The sequence below is a fragment of the Phoxinus phoxinus genome (assembly GCF_949152265.1).
Source record: "Phoxinus phoxinus genome assembly, chromosome: 2".
Taxonomy (NCBI): domain Eukaryota; kingdom Metazoa; phylum Chordata; class Actinopteri; order Cypriniformes; family Leuciscidae; genus Phoxinus; species Phoxinus phoxinus.
Window position 1 is genome coordinate 44,324,808 of NC_136877.1, and position 16,396 is coordinate 44,341,203.

The window sequence follows — 16,396 nt, forward strand, 5'->3', positions numbered from 1 at the left end:
ACCGACGTTTTCAATAACCCGCCCGCAACTCGGACCGCAAAAAAAAAGAAAGAAAATATTGTACCCGACCCGCTTCCTGACCCGCGTTTTTTAAAAGTAGCTATAGTAAATGCTCATCGTAGTCATTGGGCCATAGACGGAGGAACTAGGGGTGCGCATTTTTCTGAATGCTGTATGATATCGCCTAGTGTTTTGTAATAAAGGCTTGATTTATTCATTTAATTCGTTTCATTTTCTTAACAATTAAGATGCTGCATGTGTTTATCCAGTCTAATCGAAGTCTCTCCCCCGACTTTCCCAACAAAAATCCCGCCCCTAGCAAATACATAAAACTGACATTACTGAGCTATATGCGTTTAAAAGTAGCCTATTAAAATGGCACAATGGCATTGCTCAGTTCAACGTGTTGGGAAATCGGGCATTTTGTCCCGCGTCAGCTTTTATTCAAAAGTTAATAACGCGCTCAACATTCAAAAGGTAAATAAGGATTTCCCACTGTCATCTCTGACTGAGCTCGTGCGTCATCCTCGCGTAGTTATTCAGCCAATAAAGTGTAGACCTATGTATTTCATAGAACATTATTGTCTAGTAGCTACTATATAAATTACAAAGGTTTAATTGGCATCTTTATTTCAAACTAACCGACCGACCGACCGCGACCCGAATATCATTAAAAATATTTTTGGATGACTCGTAACCGCGGGTAACCGCGGGTGACCGCAGGCACCCGCTCATTTTGGATCAACCCGCGCATCACTGATATATATCATATCTAATATTTATATTTTATTTAAGTTTTATTTTTTTATTTCACTTGATTTAAATTAACGAAAAAGATTTTTAAAAGTTCCAATTAACAATAACACTGATGTCACTATAATGGCATTGGTCACTTCTGCATTATTATACATCCACACCAGAAAGTGTCAGTATGTCAGTCAGTGACACCATATTTTTTATGAAAAAAAAACAAAAAGTATAGATGTTGACATTGATTTACATTGTCATTTGGCAGGGTAACCAACACACAACTTTTGTTTGTGAATAAATGTGAATGTGGTACAAATTTTCTAAATTATAATTTATTTTATGGAAAATAAAATAATATTTTAGATTTAGTAATGTCTTTATACTTGAAATACAACACCATGCATAATATCTGAGATTTCTTCTCAAACACATGCCATCTGGCCTGACTGTTATGTGTGTGTATCGTGTGAACAGATGAACATGCTCCTGCGTCTGAAAGAGGCGGCCGGCTGCTCCAACCCGCAGAGTTACGACAGCGACTCCAACAGCAACAGTCATCATGATGATATCCTGGACTCTTCCCTGGAGTCCACACTCTGATCAAGTCTACATGAAATCACAACGGGTGCTGGTAACCCAAACAAAGATTGACACTTCATATATAAAAAGATATATATATATATATAAAGAAATATATAAACGGCAAAACTCAACGGCACTTCAAGCTGCCTCTTGAGAACCAAATTTTACATCGGCAAAATCAGAAGAAAGTGCTTTGTCCCAATTTTTACCTCAAAAGTAAAAGTGCGGTCACGTTAGCGAAATTCTGCGTATTGTCAACAGTGTAGTGACGTATGAATCCATGTGACCAACTTGCTAAATCTTTCGCCCTCACACGAAATTACAGATTGCGTGGATTCCTATTGAAAGAGTAGATTTCGCCTGCAAAAATTCGCCCAACACGTGTAAGTGTGACCGCAGCTTAACAGTTGGAGAAACTTTCACGCACATGCAGCGCTCGTTTGATTTACTACCCTCTACTGGTGACATGGAGGAGTTACATCTTTAAACCACCACCTTCATCGACTTTCCCTCTATTGATGGATTTGCTCGTGACTTTACAAAACCAGCTTGATCGGATGCTGACCATCGCTTCATGTTTAACGTGATAAAGATATGGATGAAGCATGGTGCTACACTTTGAGTTTAGACTTATTTATTGTGACGATTGGGGAAAACACGCATTTACCATCTGGGACGTGCTTATGTTTGCCTTTTTTTATTTAAAGCACCTGCTGACCGCATGATCCAGTGTTGCACTGTAGCACAAAGCCTATCTATCTATTTTTTACACTCGATCGCTCTCTGTTTTTGGTGCTGAATGGAATCTGGTGCCTTACTCCATTTTGTAAAGAAAACTAAGGCACTATGTTTTATACTTCGGAAAAAAATGCTGATTTGATTACGTTTCGTAATTGAGCTACAGGGCTCTGCGCTACTCTTTGAGTCGGCCTATAATAAACAGCCTCATGGTCATCATATCAGAGGTGCAACAATGTGAGGTTTGGGAAAGAGGAAGTGTGTAGCTACTTTTTTTTTGTTCAGCTACACAGGCGCAGTTAAAAGGGACGTTTTACAATTTCTAGCATCACTTTCTTGAAAACTTTCAAACATTGCATATGAGACAAATGATGCATTGTTGCCTTTATATATGTGAAATGCATATAATCACTACTGGCAAAGTGCATCTTGAGTGGTTTAGCTGTAAGGCTTTGCTTGGTGCTTAAAGACCTTCTCAAAAAAAAAAAAACATCTTGGCGAAAGCACCGTGTGCTGCAGGAGAAAACCGTTCATTATTTGGTGTATGAGTATTACCTCATTGACCATTTTGGCCTTTATCATGTACATATCTTGCATTCAATGTGAAAGAGTAACAAAGTCCACATAGACGTTGGATTCGTAATATACTGTATTTGCTGCTTCGTAATGCAAGGACGCTTCTGGAGGGTTTGTACATAAAATTGTATCTTTGATTCTCTATAAAGGAACGTTATTTGGATGGATAGTAAGTTTCCTTGCATGGGAAAGCATTATATATGGGGCTATTTCAGTGTTTTCACCTTCTTCACGTTGTCTAATGCTGTCCGAATGGCACTACAGGGTTTTAGTTACAACATTGCTTCCATTTCACTCCAGCGTATGATTCCTGTAAGTCATCGATCCTATGCAACATCATCGTGGATTTCAAACGGAAGCCAAATATCGAAGCTCTGTAATGCTGTCAGCACTGCCAATACATTGTGTGTACACTGTGTATATAATTTGTGAATAATTTTAGGATATGTGCCTAATATTCGTTGATGGATTATGATGATGATGATGAAGTCATTTTAAGCACAAATGTTGTATGTGATTGTTGTAACTGAAATGGGAGGGCTATAATCGAATGGAGCTCGTGTCACTGAATGTGTATTTGCTGAAACCTTGTTTCTTGCTGTAATATAACAATGTAAATATTCGACTACCCTGCAGGCTGCATTTTGCTGAATAATCTTTTTCTAGCCATTTATAACAGCGCTTGGAAATATGGAATATTTTGTGTACAGTGTCTTTTTCATCTTAACGGTCGTCTATAGGTTCCCATGGATGATCTGTGAAACGCAGGCGACCCACAAAGATTTACTGATCCCATTACCAGTTTTAAATTATTTATAATCCAATAAACCCAATAATTATTTATTAATTGTTTATTAGTTTTATGATGTCTACATTGCTTCATGCCAAGCACATTGATGAAAAAGAAATTATACAAGAAATCAATTTCATTTCATTTTTATATCAACTTGTTCCATTAAATCATATCATAAAAAAAATAATAAAAAAAGAGTAATACAACAAAAGCAATAATTTAACAATTTAAAAACTACACAGTCCTCTCATTTCTTCAAGCCAATGTCAATTAATTGGCAAACCCTGGAGGTTGATTTGATTTGCATAAAAGATTTGAGTTCACTGGAATTTTCTGTGAGGTTTTAATTTGTTTTAATTAATGTATGATTAAATTAAGGGATTAATAACTGTAAGGGATCTTTGAGTAGCTAACATGCTGCTTAATACAGTGGTTTTCTGAAACATCAGGAACTTGCCCTTTTCTAAATTCAAATTCATTCCATGCTAATTCTCTTCCCAGTTTGTGGACGACAAACTGACCAGCTCTATTTATTCCAAATGATTACTGAAGTAATCTCAGGCATTGTTCCAATGTTCACCTGTATCACTGAGAAAATATTTTGAAATGATATATTATTGAAGTAAACGTATAGGTGATGGCTTTGCAATCCTGAAGCAGTCTCTAATAGCTCAGTTTAAGATGAGTCTAAATAATTACTGTCCTGTTTTAACTATCCCCTGTTCAAAAATTAAACAAAAAAATCATCCCCTGTGTATTTCAATGATTAAATGTGTAAATTATTGCAAACACTGCAAGGGCACATAGATGGCGCTGTCAGCTAGTAGCTGTTATCGACTAGTTTGATGTTGTCAACAAACGCCAACACACACACACACACACACACCAAATTCCAGCTTTTTGTTTTGTTGGATCAGTGTGTTCACTCCATTTGTGTTTGTTGGGTAAGTATGAACATAACGTGTTTTCCAATCCATCGCAAATCGCATATTGAAAAGATGCAGATCCACGCATCCGGAAGCGATACAGCTCGAGGTTCAGACACCAAGAGTTTGGAGGAGGTTATTGATTTAGACTGTTACAATTGATCCGTTGTGTTTAATAAGCTTAAATGAGTTGTTTATTTTAGTCATATACATATAGCCTAAGCCATTTACACAGAACGCGGGGATATTTTTTGTTGTTGTTGTTGTTTGCGAGGACAGTGTAATGAACACTAGCCTACACAAAATGACCCAAGACTCGAAGACTTGTTTCACATTTAGTGTGCAGAATTATTACTTTAGTAAACACAACAACCCATTTTATTTTTTTGTCCAAAGTATTATATTTTAACACCACATGATTTATAGAAAATTATGGCATTGGCAGTGGCACACATCCATCACCTTACAGCACGTAAACACCATCAAATAATAAATGTTTTAATCTAAAGTACATACAATAAAATTAACATTGAGTTTGAGTCATTTTACACATTCGTATGTAGGCCTATTATTAAATTTAAGGATGGGTGTGAAACCTTCAAAGGTCATTATAAGTTAATACATATAAAAGTATAGCAGTTCTATAGATGCATCAGTTTAGTACCAATTATTTTACAGAGCATCTTTCATTCTGCCTTATGTTAAGATTCGTACAATACAACAATTAAACAACACAGACAATTGTACATAAATTAGTTGAAAGAGTTTACATGAGCATTGAGATAATTCTAATTTTAAAAAAAAGATGCACAGTCTCAGATAGGCCTATTTAGGCTAGATTTAATTTCCTTGTCATGTTTTAATTTCAATATGGTGAATACACACCTAAAAAGAAACCGAGAGTATACTAAAAAATTCCATGGCAATAAGTGAAACTAGTTTTGTGAAATGTTTAGTGTTACAATTTTATATTTACAATACATTGCCATCTACATCTTAAGGGACAGGTTAATGTAATACAGTATACAGATATATCTCAGATAAAAGACATACTGTAATTTCAATTATGGTTGGTTTTTACCTCTAATGATGATAGTCAAGGAGTTTGGAAGTACAAATTATCCTAAACTGCTGGAAATTCCAACTTCAGCAAATGTATACTTAATTTTCTTTGTTTTGCATATTTAGCAATTCCATACCATGGATATTGATCCGTTGGTTTTCTTTCCAGACCATTTTTACCTAGAAAATACTGTTCTGCGCATGTCGAAATCTATGAAGGTAAATTTCCTCTTTGTTTAAGTGTATTTTTCCAAATGGGTTCATCAACAAACAAGGTAATTACGAGAGAGAGAGAAAAAAAAAACTTTGTCAAATTAAATACAGCTTTTTCCCCTTGTCATTCAGATTTCTGCCATATTCCCCCAAAGGAGGCAAAAAAAATGGTACCAAATATGCCTAACCCATTCCTGTGTGCCTGATTTTTTTTTATTTTATTTTTTTATATACTGCCAAGTCTCTTCCTCTTTAATAACCCGAGGAACTCTTCCACAGGTTGGCCTTGCTCTGTAATCTGTATGTTAAGGTGAAGTCTTTGTGTGTTCATATTCTTCTCTTGACCACTCATCACTAAAGCCATCCGTTTGAAAGGGTGCTAATCTGAAAGAATAATCTTTCAGTTCTGGGAAGTCATTAACAGTATCCCTTGATTTGTTTCGAAAAACAATTGTAGCCTATATGTTTTAAATGTAGGATCAGTTTTTCCTTTTTGCTCTAGAGTAGGCATCTCATCATAAAAGTATAGTGCCTCTTGATCTGTGATTTGTTCCATTTGGTAGTTTAAATTGCGTTGAAAATTAGGCCAGAGTTGAGACTCAATGAAATATGGGTGAGCATGAGGTTTGCCATCTCTCTGCTCCAGCAATATGCAGAAGTCCCCTGGAATTCAGCAGTACAGTCCCCGTTTATTTTGCCTTTTTGAAATTGTTTCAGAAGGGCAGGATCTTCGCTGGCTCTGAAATCACCATCAACTTCATAAAAAATACCCCTGATTGTAACAGCCTTTTTTTAACTGCATGGCAAAATATTCCTTCCTGCTGTGTTTACCTTGTGCACAAAATATGTACCAACGTGAAGAGCTTTGCCCTATTCTCTCCACACTGGAATTATGTAATTGTCACTTCTTTTTCTAAAATTGTCTTCTTTCATCATATTATAATCCCAGAGGCAATCAATTTAACAGTGTGGTTTGGCAAACAGGAAGTGGATAAGGCCAGGGAGTGGCAGAGTGAAATTTGTGGCAGAAAAAAATATGCACATTATGAAAATGTGTATTTATATAGCCTAGGCCTACTGTTGAACCATGTTTAAAAATATTATATAACCTAGCCTATACAGGCATTTACCTACATGAAAGTCCAGTCTAGTTAAAAAAATCTGGATGTATTCAGGCAAAACTGCGGATAAAATTAGATAATGAAATCGGAAGCTTACTATTTTAAGACAAAAGGTTCCATTCGTGTATTTAGTTGTTCTGTCGTGTCAGTGACGTTTAGGCCAACCCGGAAGACTAATTCGCCACGCTTCCCTCCCTCGAGCTCGGAGATATGTAGCTAAATAATAGTGTTAAATTTTTGGGGACAATAAGGTCAGTGGTTTGAATTCATTCACGTTTTGTTCTATATAACTATTATAACTAAATGACCATACCCCAGGCTCAAACGTTAATTCTCGAAGAAACACAACGTTTTCTTCTACTATGCAACATAGCATACGCAGTGCGTGCTTGCCCATTTAATCCATGTTTTGATGTAGTCATTAACTAAACAGATTAACTAAATATTAGATAGGCCTAAATATTTCTTCAGTGATAAATAGGTCTATTTGACGCTAGCTTTTCAGCAGCGAGCTACATTTCGAAACAATTGTAGCGGTAGGGATAAAATACTTTGTTACCGTGTTTATGTCACAATTGTAGCTATATTGTCTAAGCAGTTTTAAAGCACTGTGAACAAGCAATAAAAAGTCTCCAAAATTCGATTCGTTTTAGTGAATCGGTTCGCTCGGAAGGAACTGATTCGGATCTCTGTGCACGAGTCCTCGCGCGTCTTTTACCGACTTCTATTTAAATTAACTTAGGCCTAGTTCATTGATATTATTTAATTTAATACAATGATATAATAGATCATATTTATGGGCAGTGATATGTGTTCTGTCTGTTTGATGCTGACATTCTAATTTAGATTTATTTAATCTTTCAAATAGGCCTACATTTTTTTTATGAGTTTTTTTTTTTTTTTAATTCAGCAAAAACATTTTTAATCCAGAGAAATAGCCTATCGTCGATGGCTAGTATTTGTATTAAAGTCCCTTGTTAATTTTGATTGTGCTTGCAGCTTGTGGTCAAATTGAGGCCGCTTATCCAGGTCAGAATATTATAAACGAAGACTTGTTATTATGAAAAATGATAAAAGAGGATTTTAAAAAAAAATTATTACAGATGAGCAGAATTTTTTACTACAAGACTGTGCTTATGTAAAAATATATTCTACCTTATTTAAAGATCGCATTTGATACATATTAACTATTGAAGTAGGCCTACAAAGGGGCCTGTTGCGCTTATGGCTAGGCCTAGGCTATCTCTTGCGGATCATGTTAAAAAAAATCCTTTTGTAAATTATTCATAATTATTTGGTTTTCAACCACCCAAAAAAAGAGATTACATTTACAATTTATTTGCAAACCATACAAAACATTTTCAACATATACATATGCGTACAATGTGGCACAAAGAGATAAATTCGTATAAATTATACATACGTCTACAACTTTAATAAAGAATCTAAAACTCAAAATTCTTGGTATAAAATATCCATACAAAAATATTTGTACAAAACACTGTACAGTTCCCCCAAAAAAGCTGTGCGACACAGCAAAATCATTTTGCGAAGAATTTCCAAATAAGTAAATATATAGTGATGTGGAAAATATTTGCTACAAACAAAAGTGAAATGATACGCCAATAAAACCACAACATGGTTATTGCGTAAACTTGTGCTTGAATACAGACATTATACAGCCGATAAAGCTGCTTATGACACTGTTATTTCATCATCTGATTCAGAAAAGTCCGAGTGTTTGAATGAAATGCTGGAATCAGTGCTGTGTGAAAGTTCACGTCTCGGCGAAAGGCAGAAATGTGATGCGCGAGGAATGTCTCCGCAAGCGTCCTCTTCATCTTCTTCATCCTCAGAGGACTTTTTACCCACGTCGCTGAGATCTGGGTGAGGATTGGTTTTGGTCGGCAGGGTTTGTTCTCGGCAACCTCCTGAAGACAGCAGCTCCCTCTCCTTGGAGTTTCTCCATTTCATTCTCCGGTTCTGGAACCAAATTTTGACCTGTTTGAAGAGATGAGATTGTATCGTTAACAATTGAAGTCAACAGAGAAGTTGAAATAATAAATGTTTGAAATGTGTATAAATATGTTTTTAGTGCTGTCAAATCGATTAATCGCGACTAACATAAAGGTTGTTTGTGTAGGCTAAGTCTAAATAATGCGCGCGCTGTGTGTGTGTGTGGAGAGAGAGTGAGAATATATGTAGGCCTATATATATATACCATATATATCATATAAATATAGTAGGCTATTATGTAAACAAACTTGTATGTTAGATGCAATTCATCGCGATTAATCGATTTGACATCTTTATGTATTTCAATTCAAGTTTAAACATAAATTATGCAAATAATATTTTATTTAAATTATTAGATTTGTATTTTCCCGCCCATATATTCACCTGTGAATCTTTAAGCCCGAGTTTCGATGCGAGTTTTTTCCTGTCTGGCTTGCTGATATATTTCTGCTTTTGGAACATTTTCTCCAGAGCTTTGCGCTGCACGTCAGAAAACACAGCCCGGCGGAGCATCCCTCTTCTGGGCTTCCCTCTCGCAGCAAGAGGCCAGGAAAAAGTCCCAGGGATGGGGACAACCGATGAAGGAGCTGTAACAAGAGACAAGTGCATAAGGTAAATCACGCATTCATGGACACATTCACCAGATTTCAAATAGTGTTATTTTGTTTCGCCCATGAGGCTAAAAGTTAACTTTGCGTTACTAAGGGCAATTGGGTGTTGCTTTTCCCAGGGACAATCTGAAGTGCTGAATGATCAGGGAGAAAGAAATCTTTTCTTCGTCATCATCTTTATTTAGAATTTATTCTCTTGAAATGTCTCTCCCTGTTTTGAGTGAAATGGCACGAGGTGACTAATTAGCACATGGGCCGGATCCACGCTGCATTGGTATGGTAAAAAGGCAGAGTATCCTTTTCTACGAGCCCCCCGGTGAAGGACAGAGGAGTTAATATACCGTGAACGGTAATTGTGTAGTAATGAACTGGCAGAGAAAAGACTCCGGACAGACGGCTAAGGCCATATATTATTGCCACAAAAGCAGATTTACACTTTCAAACTGAACGCAACTGCATGGCGGAATACTGATGACCGGGGACCACGTTTTTTGCCCTCAAATAATTTTCGTTAAATGAACACGAAAAGCAATTGAGAGCGCTCAAGTTGTTTTGTTAAGGTATTCAGCGCGCGCAGTGAAAAGAGTCGTGGTCTATTATCATGTGGCGTCTATAAAAGAATAGACTTTAAATATTTAGTGCCTCAAAAGAGCATTTAAAGCTCGTATTTTAAGGAGCCCGTATTTATAGAGCACTTCCAAACCGAAGTGTGACTCGCGCGCAATGAGCTGAGGTTGATGTTTGGCATCTTCAACTAGCCTGCATTTTCAACGGGTTTTGTCGGCGATTTTGTCGATTTTTTCCTGATTTCTCGCTCTCCATTCTACACACACATCTCTTGATATCGTTCTTTTGCAACTCTTTCCACAAACACCAATCACACACTATGTGGTCTTGTGAGAATATTGAAACCGCTCAATGTCTCCTAATGGGCAAATTAGTCCATGACTGGTGAACGCCCCTCTGTCGCTGGTTAAAAGTCTATCTTTGGCGGGTTTGTGGGTGGTTTGCCCCGGAGGGAGATGACCAGATTGGTCATGGTGCTGACGGCATTGTTGGTAGTCAGCAGGCCGAAATGTTCCCTCACTGTGGGAAAGACTTGAGCCAATAGCGGAGAACTTAAAGATGAGAAAAACCTCACGTTGCAGTCGATTAACCCAAGTCTAACTCTTTTGCATCTCTCTAGTAGCCTACAGTGTTGACTGAATGCAAACCTCTTAAGTGGACTGTACAAGCATTTAAATCTGAATACTCACCGGGGAAGTATGAGGAACGGACGAAAGGGCAGAATGAACCATCAAAATAAGGCGCAGGGAATCCTTTGGGATGCATGCCGTGAACGGAGAGGGGGGATGTGGCTAAAATAGAGAATCAAACAGAAGTTAGTGCTGTTTTCTTTTTTTCTTTTTCTTTTTCTTTTTCTTTTTACTTTTATTTGTCATTATCAGTGGAGATGTTGGGTCTATTTAAACACTCACCTTTCTTTGGTGACGGTGCCAGGATGGCACTCACCCCAAACTTGAGGTAAGTTGGATCCTTGCTAGAAACTGGCGTTTTTGGGGAGCAAGATCCACGTTTCTCCGTGATACCGGAGCTGACTCTGTCCAAAAGCCTGGAGGTATCCGGGATGGAGAGAGGTGTAGAAGTAGGAGGAGAGGCGCATGGCGAGCGCGCGTCTTGGTGCAGGTAAGCGCTGGGTCTGTGCATGCGCAGCAGGTCCTCCACTAGAAAGCTCGGGTGAGCTTGGAAAGGTGAATGCAACGGTGCTGCTGGACGCATAAATGCTGAATATATTGCAGAAGGTGCAATAACACTGGGGATCATCATTGTCCCGGCTATTTTATAGCGAAAATAAGACGAGACGGTTACTCCTGTTAGTATTAGATAAGTCTCTTCTGCCAAGCTCTGGACTGAACGAAAGGCGATTTGCTTCTGGAGGTCTCCGTTTGGGAAGGGGCACTTTATATGTAGGCCCCTGTAAGGGTCCTTTGAGGACTGACAGCCACAACAATGAGACTCAATAAAGTCCTCCGCTTGAGTCCCATTGAATGAAGCCTCGGAGGTGCCTGATTGGTCCGATAGAGCAATTTATGATTGGATTAGACTTCATAAGATTTGAATGGCCAGGGCATGCCGCTTAACAAAGAAGATGTGGTCATACATTTTGCATATCGACCAACCATTTATTTATTTATTTAGGGTATTTATTTGCATAGTCTATATTATAAGCGAGTAGGCCTACAGAATAATAAAAAAAAACATTATTAGGCTATTATTATTTTTTTATTTATTTTTACAAATAACCTATTACTATTTTATTTTACAAAATTATTTACGACAAGCAATGCGATTAAATTATTTATTTATTTATTTATAAATGAGCATTGTTGATTCAAAGCCGTTATACTAATCTATAATGCATTCTAAAAACAGACAGTGCTAGAGAGTCTGAAATGTACTTTATAATATAAATAATACAGGCTAATCTAATGCTCTTTGGACAGTTCTTATCCTGTTTTATACCATCCATTTGCCTGTCAGGAGCCTCCCGATAAAATCCCCATTTAATAATCATTTATGCTGTATACTTTTACTGAAATCCAATCTGGGCTCTGTCACGGAGTACAGCTTTAAATGGATTTGTGGTTGAATCGCCATGACAGATGTGTAAGATATATCCCCCCGTGTTTGAAACCGGGCAAGTCTTCATTCACTTTCTCCGGGGCCTCACTTTACACACGCTCGCGAGACGTGTGTGCTGCTCCGTTTGAACCGTGAACTGTCACCCTCAGCTGCTCGCGCCTCGCTTTCTTTTACCCTCACAAAGATCTCGGACACAAAAACACACCGATCTCTGTTTCTATAGACGACGAGGCTTATTCTGCCAGTTTAACCGCTTGAATAAAAGTGCATATGTGATTTGAAACGCATGCGTAAGAGGTGCATTTTAAGTCGTAGCCTATTTAACTGATATGAGAGACTGGACACACGCAAGGTCTCTCCAGAGTTGATCACATGTTAGATTTGGTCCTTGGGTAATTAAAACAAATGAATGTGATACTATATGCCCTTTCCTATGCATATAGGAAACTATAGAAAGTTTCATGAATTTGTAACACGCTTTATTGTTGAGGTTGCACTCCTTAAAGCAAACTCTTTTTGAAGCACTCACTCAAGCATGTGAGGTGGGCCCCTATGCATCGCATATCTTATTTTTAATGTAGGCCTATTTATTTATTTACAGCCCTCTTCTTTTCATATTTATCACCCTTTCATCATTTTGTTTCTATAACATTTTAATAATTCTAATATCATGTAACATTAAGGATGATATCAAATGGACTAAATCAGCTAAATGGACATAAAAAATAAAGCTTCTCAATATCTTGCAGTAATATTTAGCATGCCTAACATATTTCCTGTAATCAGTAGGATATTAATATTTTGTATTATTATCTGTGAGAATGTCCAAAGCAAGATTTAGTTAACTTCTGGATAATTTGTTTGCCCCCAATGGCATGTATGCACACACACACACACACACACACACACACACACACACACACACACACACACACACACACACACACACACACACACACACACACACACACACACACACACACACACACACACACACACACACACAAGCACACGCACACTCACATACACATATGTTTACATAGGGATCTAATTAGGGTCTTCCCAGACTTCTATTGTAGCTAAATTAAGGTAATTATAATGACTTTAGACCAACCTTATCCCTACAACAGCACTTTTAGCATTTTACAAAGTGAATACAGACATTATTTACTCTCTTTACAAAACAATTGTTCCTTTAATGTATATACATCCGAAAAGAGTTTTTGTCTGAGTCGGCTAAATTTGTGGAGTGGTCATACACAGTCATTTTGTTTTGTTTTTTGTTGTTGTTTTTAGAAACACACACACAAGCACAATCTGTAAAAGTGATAAGGCAAATTAACAAAACAAAGCATTTTTTTCCGTTATATTTCATTTTTTTATAACTCCATATTTCTTTGCTTGGAAAATCCTTCTATTGTTGCGGACTAGCAGATGGTTAGCTGGAAACATGGCTTAGTCTCGATGACCGAAGCTAATTTCTAATAGCTGTGGAAGCTTGGCACATTTTTTTTTCTTTTCGCAAAGGCTAAAAACAGCTGGTGGGATTTGATTAAACCCATTAAATGCACATTTCCAAGATATTATCCCCCTCCGGAACACCTCGACTTAAGTGCACACTTGAAAGATGAGCAGTTACGGTGCCGTCTATAGGTTCTTTACACAGTCCCCTTATTTCACAACAATATACTAAATAGATTAACTCGCGCATTATCTGGCATCAATATTGCCTAGTTAAGAGAAGGGCTGAGTAAATACATTACACATGCATGAAGGGTTCTTTTGGGATAGTTTACTGGGTGTTGGGTCTGGCAGGTGGTTAACTGTTTACTCACTTTTTATTAGTGAAGTTAAAACATTGGCTTAGACAAACAGGAAGTCTTCCAGATAACTGCGTTAGTTATCCCTTTTAAATCCAGCGGGAGAAGCAGAATTTCAGTTAGAAATTCAATTTTAAGATACATATGTTGTACAGATGCTTCATATATCACAGATAATCAGATGATATATAGGCCATTTCTGCCAAAGCATGATTTTTTCTAAACGTTCAGAGGATTTGCATTGCTAGAAAAATATATAGAAGTGCTGACAAGCATTAAATTGATATTAACTCTGCATTTAACATAACCCTACAAAAAGCACACATCCATCGAACAAAGCCTTTAGAAGGCCTGGTCTCGGTCCACCTGTTCTTTGATATGTCAGGCAGCCAAACCGCGTTTGGTCACAGCGGGGATTAGCGTTTTTTCTTCGCCCTTCAGTCTTGAACCCTCCATTGGTTGTCATCGTTCGACGTGTCTGCAGGTTTAGATGAAGAAAGGACTGGGACGGCAGAGACAATTTTTCTGAGACTATTAAATTCAGATGTCCCTCCTATTTGGCTGGGTGCATAACAGGTGCTGTTATAATCCTCTTAACATGGAGTTATTGTTCTCCAGACTCAAAAACAGGAACAAGCCAAGCTATTCACTGCTCTACAGGCCAGTTTTTAAATTTCAGTGACAGTTTAGGCCTTCTCTGAGGCAGATCTTTTGTGCGTAACTTTTGTCCATGACTGAATGCAAATTTAATTGCTCGTTGATGACAAAATGTCCCTGATAGAGTTTGACTTTGATTTACTTTTCACATCACGTAACAACTCAGAAAGCACAGAAACACATATTTTATAAGTGGCAACAGCACCTTTTTTGACTGAAAATGAGCTTTTCACAAGTAATGCATATGTGACCCTGGATAACAAAACCAGTCATAAGTCGCACGGTATTTGAGGCTATAGCCAACAATACATTGTTTGGGTCAAAATGATAGATTTTTCTTTTATGCCAAAAATCATTAGGACATTAAGTAAAGATCATGTCCCATGAAGATATTTAGTTAATTTCCTACCATAAATATATAAAACATTTATTTTTGTGAGTGAATGCAGCACAAATGCCAACATAAATGGACAACTTTAAAGGCTATTTTCTCAATGTTTAGATTTTTGCACCCTCAGCTTTCTCAGATTTTCAAATAGTTGTATCTTATCCTAACAAACCACACATCGATTAACTTATGAAAACTGAAAGCTTATTTATTCAGCTTTCAGACGATGTATAAATCTGAATTTCAAAAAATTGACCCATGTTTTGTGGTCCAGGGTCACATATGTGCATGAGCAATATGGTTTCAGCTGATGAAGAAACTCATATTTTATTCTCCTCTAATGATGTATATCTAGTGTCCCAGCAGAATAACTTAGGATTAATGAATGTAAAGAGTAGGATTTAAAAGCCTGCATTTGCCATATTTATTTCAAACATCTCAAACAGTTTGTGATCTTCTCTTGTGAAGCGTGTCCATGTAGGTGGTAATGTTTGTGTGGATGTGTCAGAATGGATGAGGCCCAGGAGAAATGGTCATTTGAGTGGAGGACAGAGGGTCTCCAGCGCCTGTTGCCCGGTCCGCGCTGACACGTTTCTGTGCGCGTAATCGGATTTTGAGCGAGTGTGGTACTTATGTCAGTCTGCGTTTTGTCACAGCCACAGAGCGCTGACGGCCACAGTGCCTTAATCTCCCCTGCTTTACCTTCTAGAGGAAAACCCCCCCAGAAAACCTCATTTAATTCACATATAATTCTCACTGAAGCTCTGACGCATTAGCATAACAGCAGGAAAACGTTGCCTTTTCAGTGTTTTTGTGAGTGTGTGCTTGCCTGTCCTCACTTATAAGGTTTGGTATCTATCTATCTATCTATCTATCTATCTATCTATCTATCTATCTATCTATCTATCTATCTATCTATCTATCTATCTATCTATCTATCTATCTATCTATCTATCTATCTATCTATCTATCTTATCTATCTATCTATCTATCTATCTATCTATCTATCAATCTGTCTATCTGTCTGTCTGTCTATCTGACTGGCTGTCTGTCTATCTTTTAGTAATGAAGTAAATTTTCAAGCATGTTCTACAAGTAGTGAGCTTCAGATATTTGTTTCGTATCTGCCATCATCTTTAATTTGCATGCACTACAAGATAATAAAAGTGCTAGTCTATTTTCAAATTATCTATAAAATTATCTATTGTTTTCTTTAGTTTATTTCTTTTTTTGAATGGAAGAGGATATGAACTCTTGAACCAGGATACCGGCAATTTCAGGTTAAAAGCTGTGAGCCGTAATGAACCCTGCGGTCATCGCACTGAATCAGATTCCTGGGCAGGTACTTTAGTCAGGCAAACGGTACTAATGAGCTCTGACTGACTTTGCACTCGGGCACAGCAGTGGGCAGCCCCCTGATGGCAGGAACCAAGTGTGACCAAAGCTCTGCCTGCTTTAAAGCTCAACCGTCATTCATGTTCATGAAACTGGTCATGTGCA

At 37.5% G+C, this 16,396-nt stretch overlaps 4 protein-coding genes across 5 annotated transcripts in view; 2 read left to right on the forward strand and 2 right to left on the reverse strand.

The window, feature by feature from the left end:
* The window catches only part of nav2a (neuron navigator 2a), a 198,931-nt gene extending 194,773 nt beyond the window's left edge, over nt 1-4,158 (forward strand). For both annotated transcript variants that reach the window (XM_079593513.1, XM_079593514.1), the window contains one exon: nt 1,225-4,158. In XM_079593513.1, the coding sequence (XP_079449639.1) occupies nt 1,225-1,350 (126 nt within the window). In that variant the 3' untranslated portion in view covers nt 1,351-4,158. The remainder of the gene's footprint in view (nt 1-1,224) is intronic.
* Nucleotides 1-16,396, reverse strand: part of csrp3 (cysteine and glycine-rich protein 3 (cardiac LIM protein)) — a 347,838-nt gene that overhangs the window by 216,757 nt on the left and 114,685 nt on the right. The window lies entirely within an intron of this gene.
* htatip2 (HIV-1 Tat interactive protein 2) overlaps nt 6,919-16,396 on the forward strand; it is a 40,178-nt gene continuing 30,700 nt past the window's right edge. The window contains exons 1-3 of the mRNA XM_079591665.1: nt 6,919-7,012; nt 8,489-8,648; nt 9,249-9,389. The gene's annotated coding sequence lies outside the window, so the exon portion shown is untranslated. The remainder of the gene's footprint in view (nt 7,013-8,488; nt 8,649-9,248; nt 9,390-16,396) is intronic.
* On the reverse strand, nt 8,086-11,348 carry dbx1a (developing brain homeobox 1a). The gene is made up of 4 exons (XM_079591651.1): nt 10,867-11,348; nt 10,645-10,746; nt 9,162-9,364; nt 8,086-8,762 (listed from the first exon to the last, which is right to left on the reverse strand). The coding sequence occupies exons 1-4, from the start codon at nt 11,213-11,215 to the stop codon at nt 8,457-8,459; spliced, it is 960 nt and encodes a 319-aa protein (XP_079447777.1). The 5' UTR covers nt 11,216-11,348; the 3' UTR covers nt 8,086-8,456.

Excerpts from the sequence above, each read along its gene's own strand:
- dbx1a (XM_079591651.1), bottom strand. The coding sequence starts at position 11,215 with ATGATGATCCCCAGTGTTATTGCACCTTCTGCAATATATTCAGCATTT. Across the intron at positions 9,365-10,644 it reads CCGTTCCTCATACTTCCCCG|CTCCTTCATCGGTTGTCCCC; the intron begins GTGAGTATTCAG and ends CTCTTGTTACAG. Across the intron at positions 8,763-9,161 it reads TCGGGCTTAAAGATTCACAG|GTCAAAATTTGGTTCCAGAA; the intron begins GTGAATATATGG and ends CTCTTCAAACAG.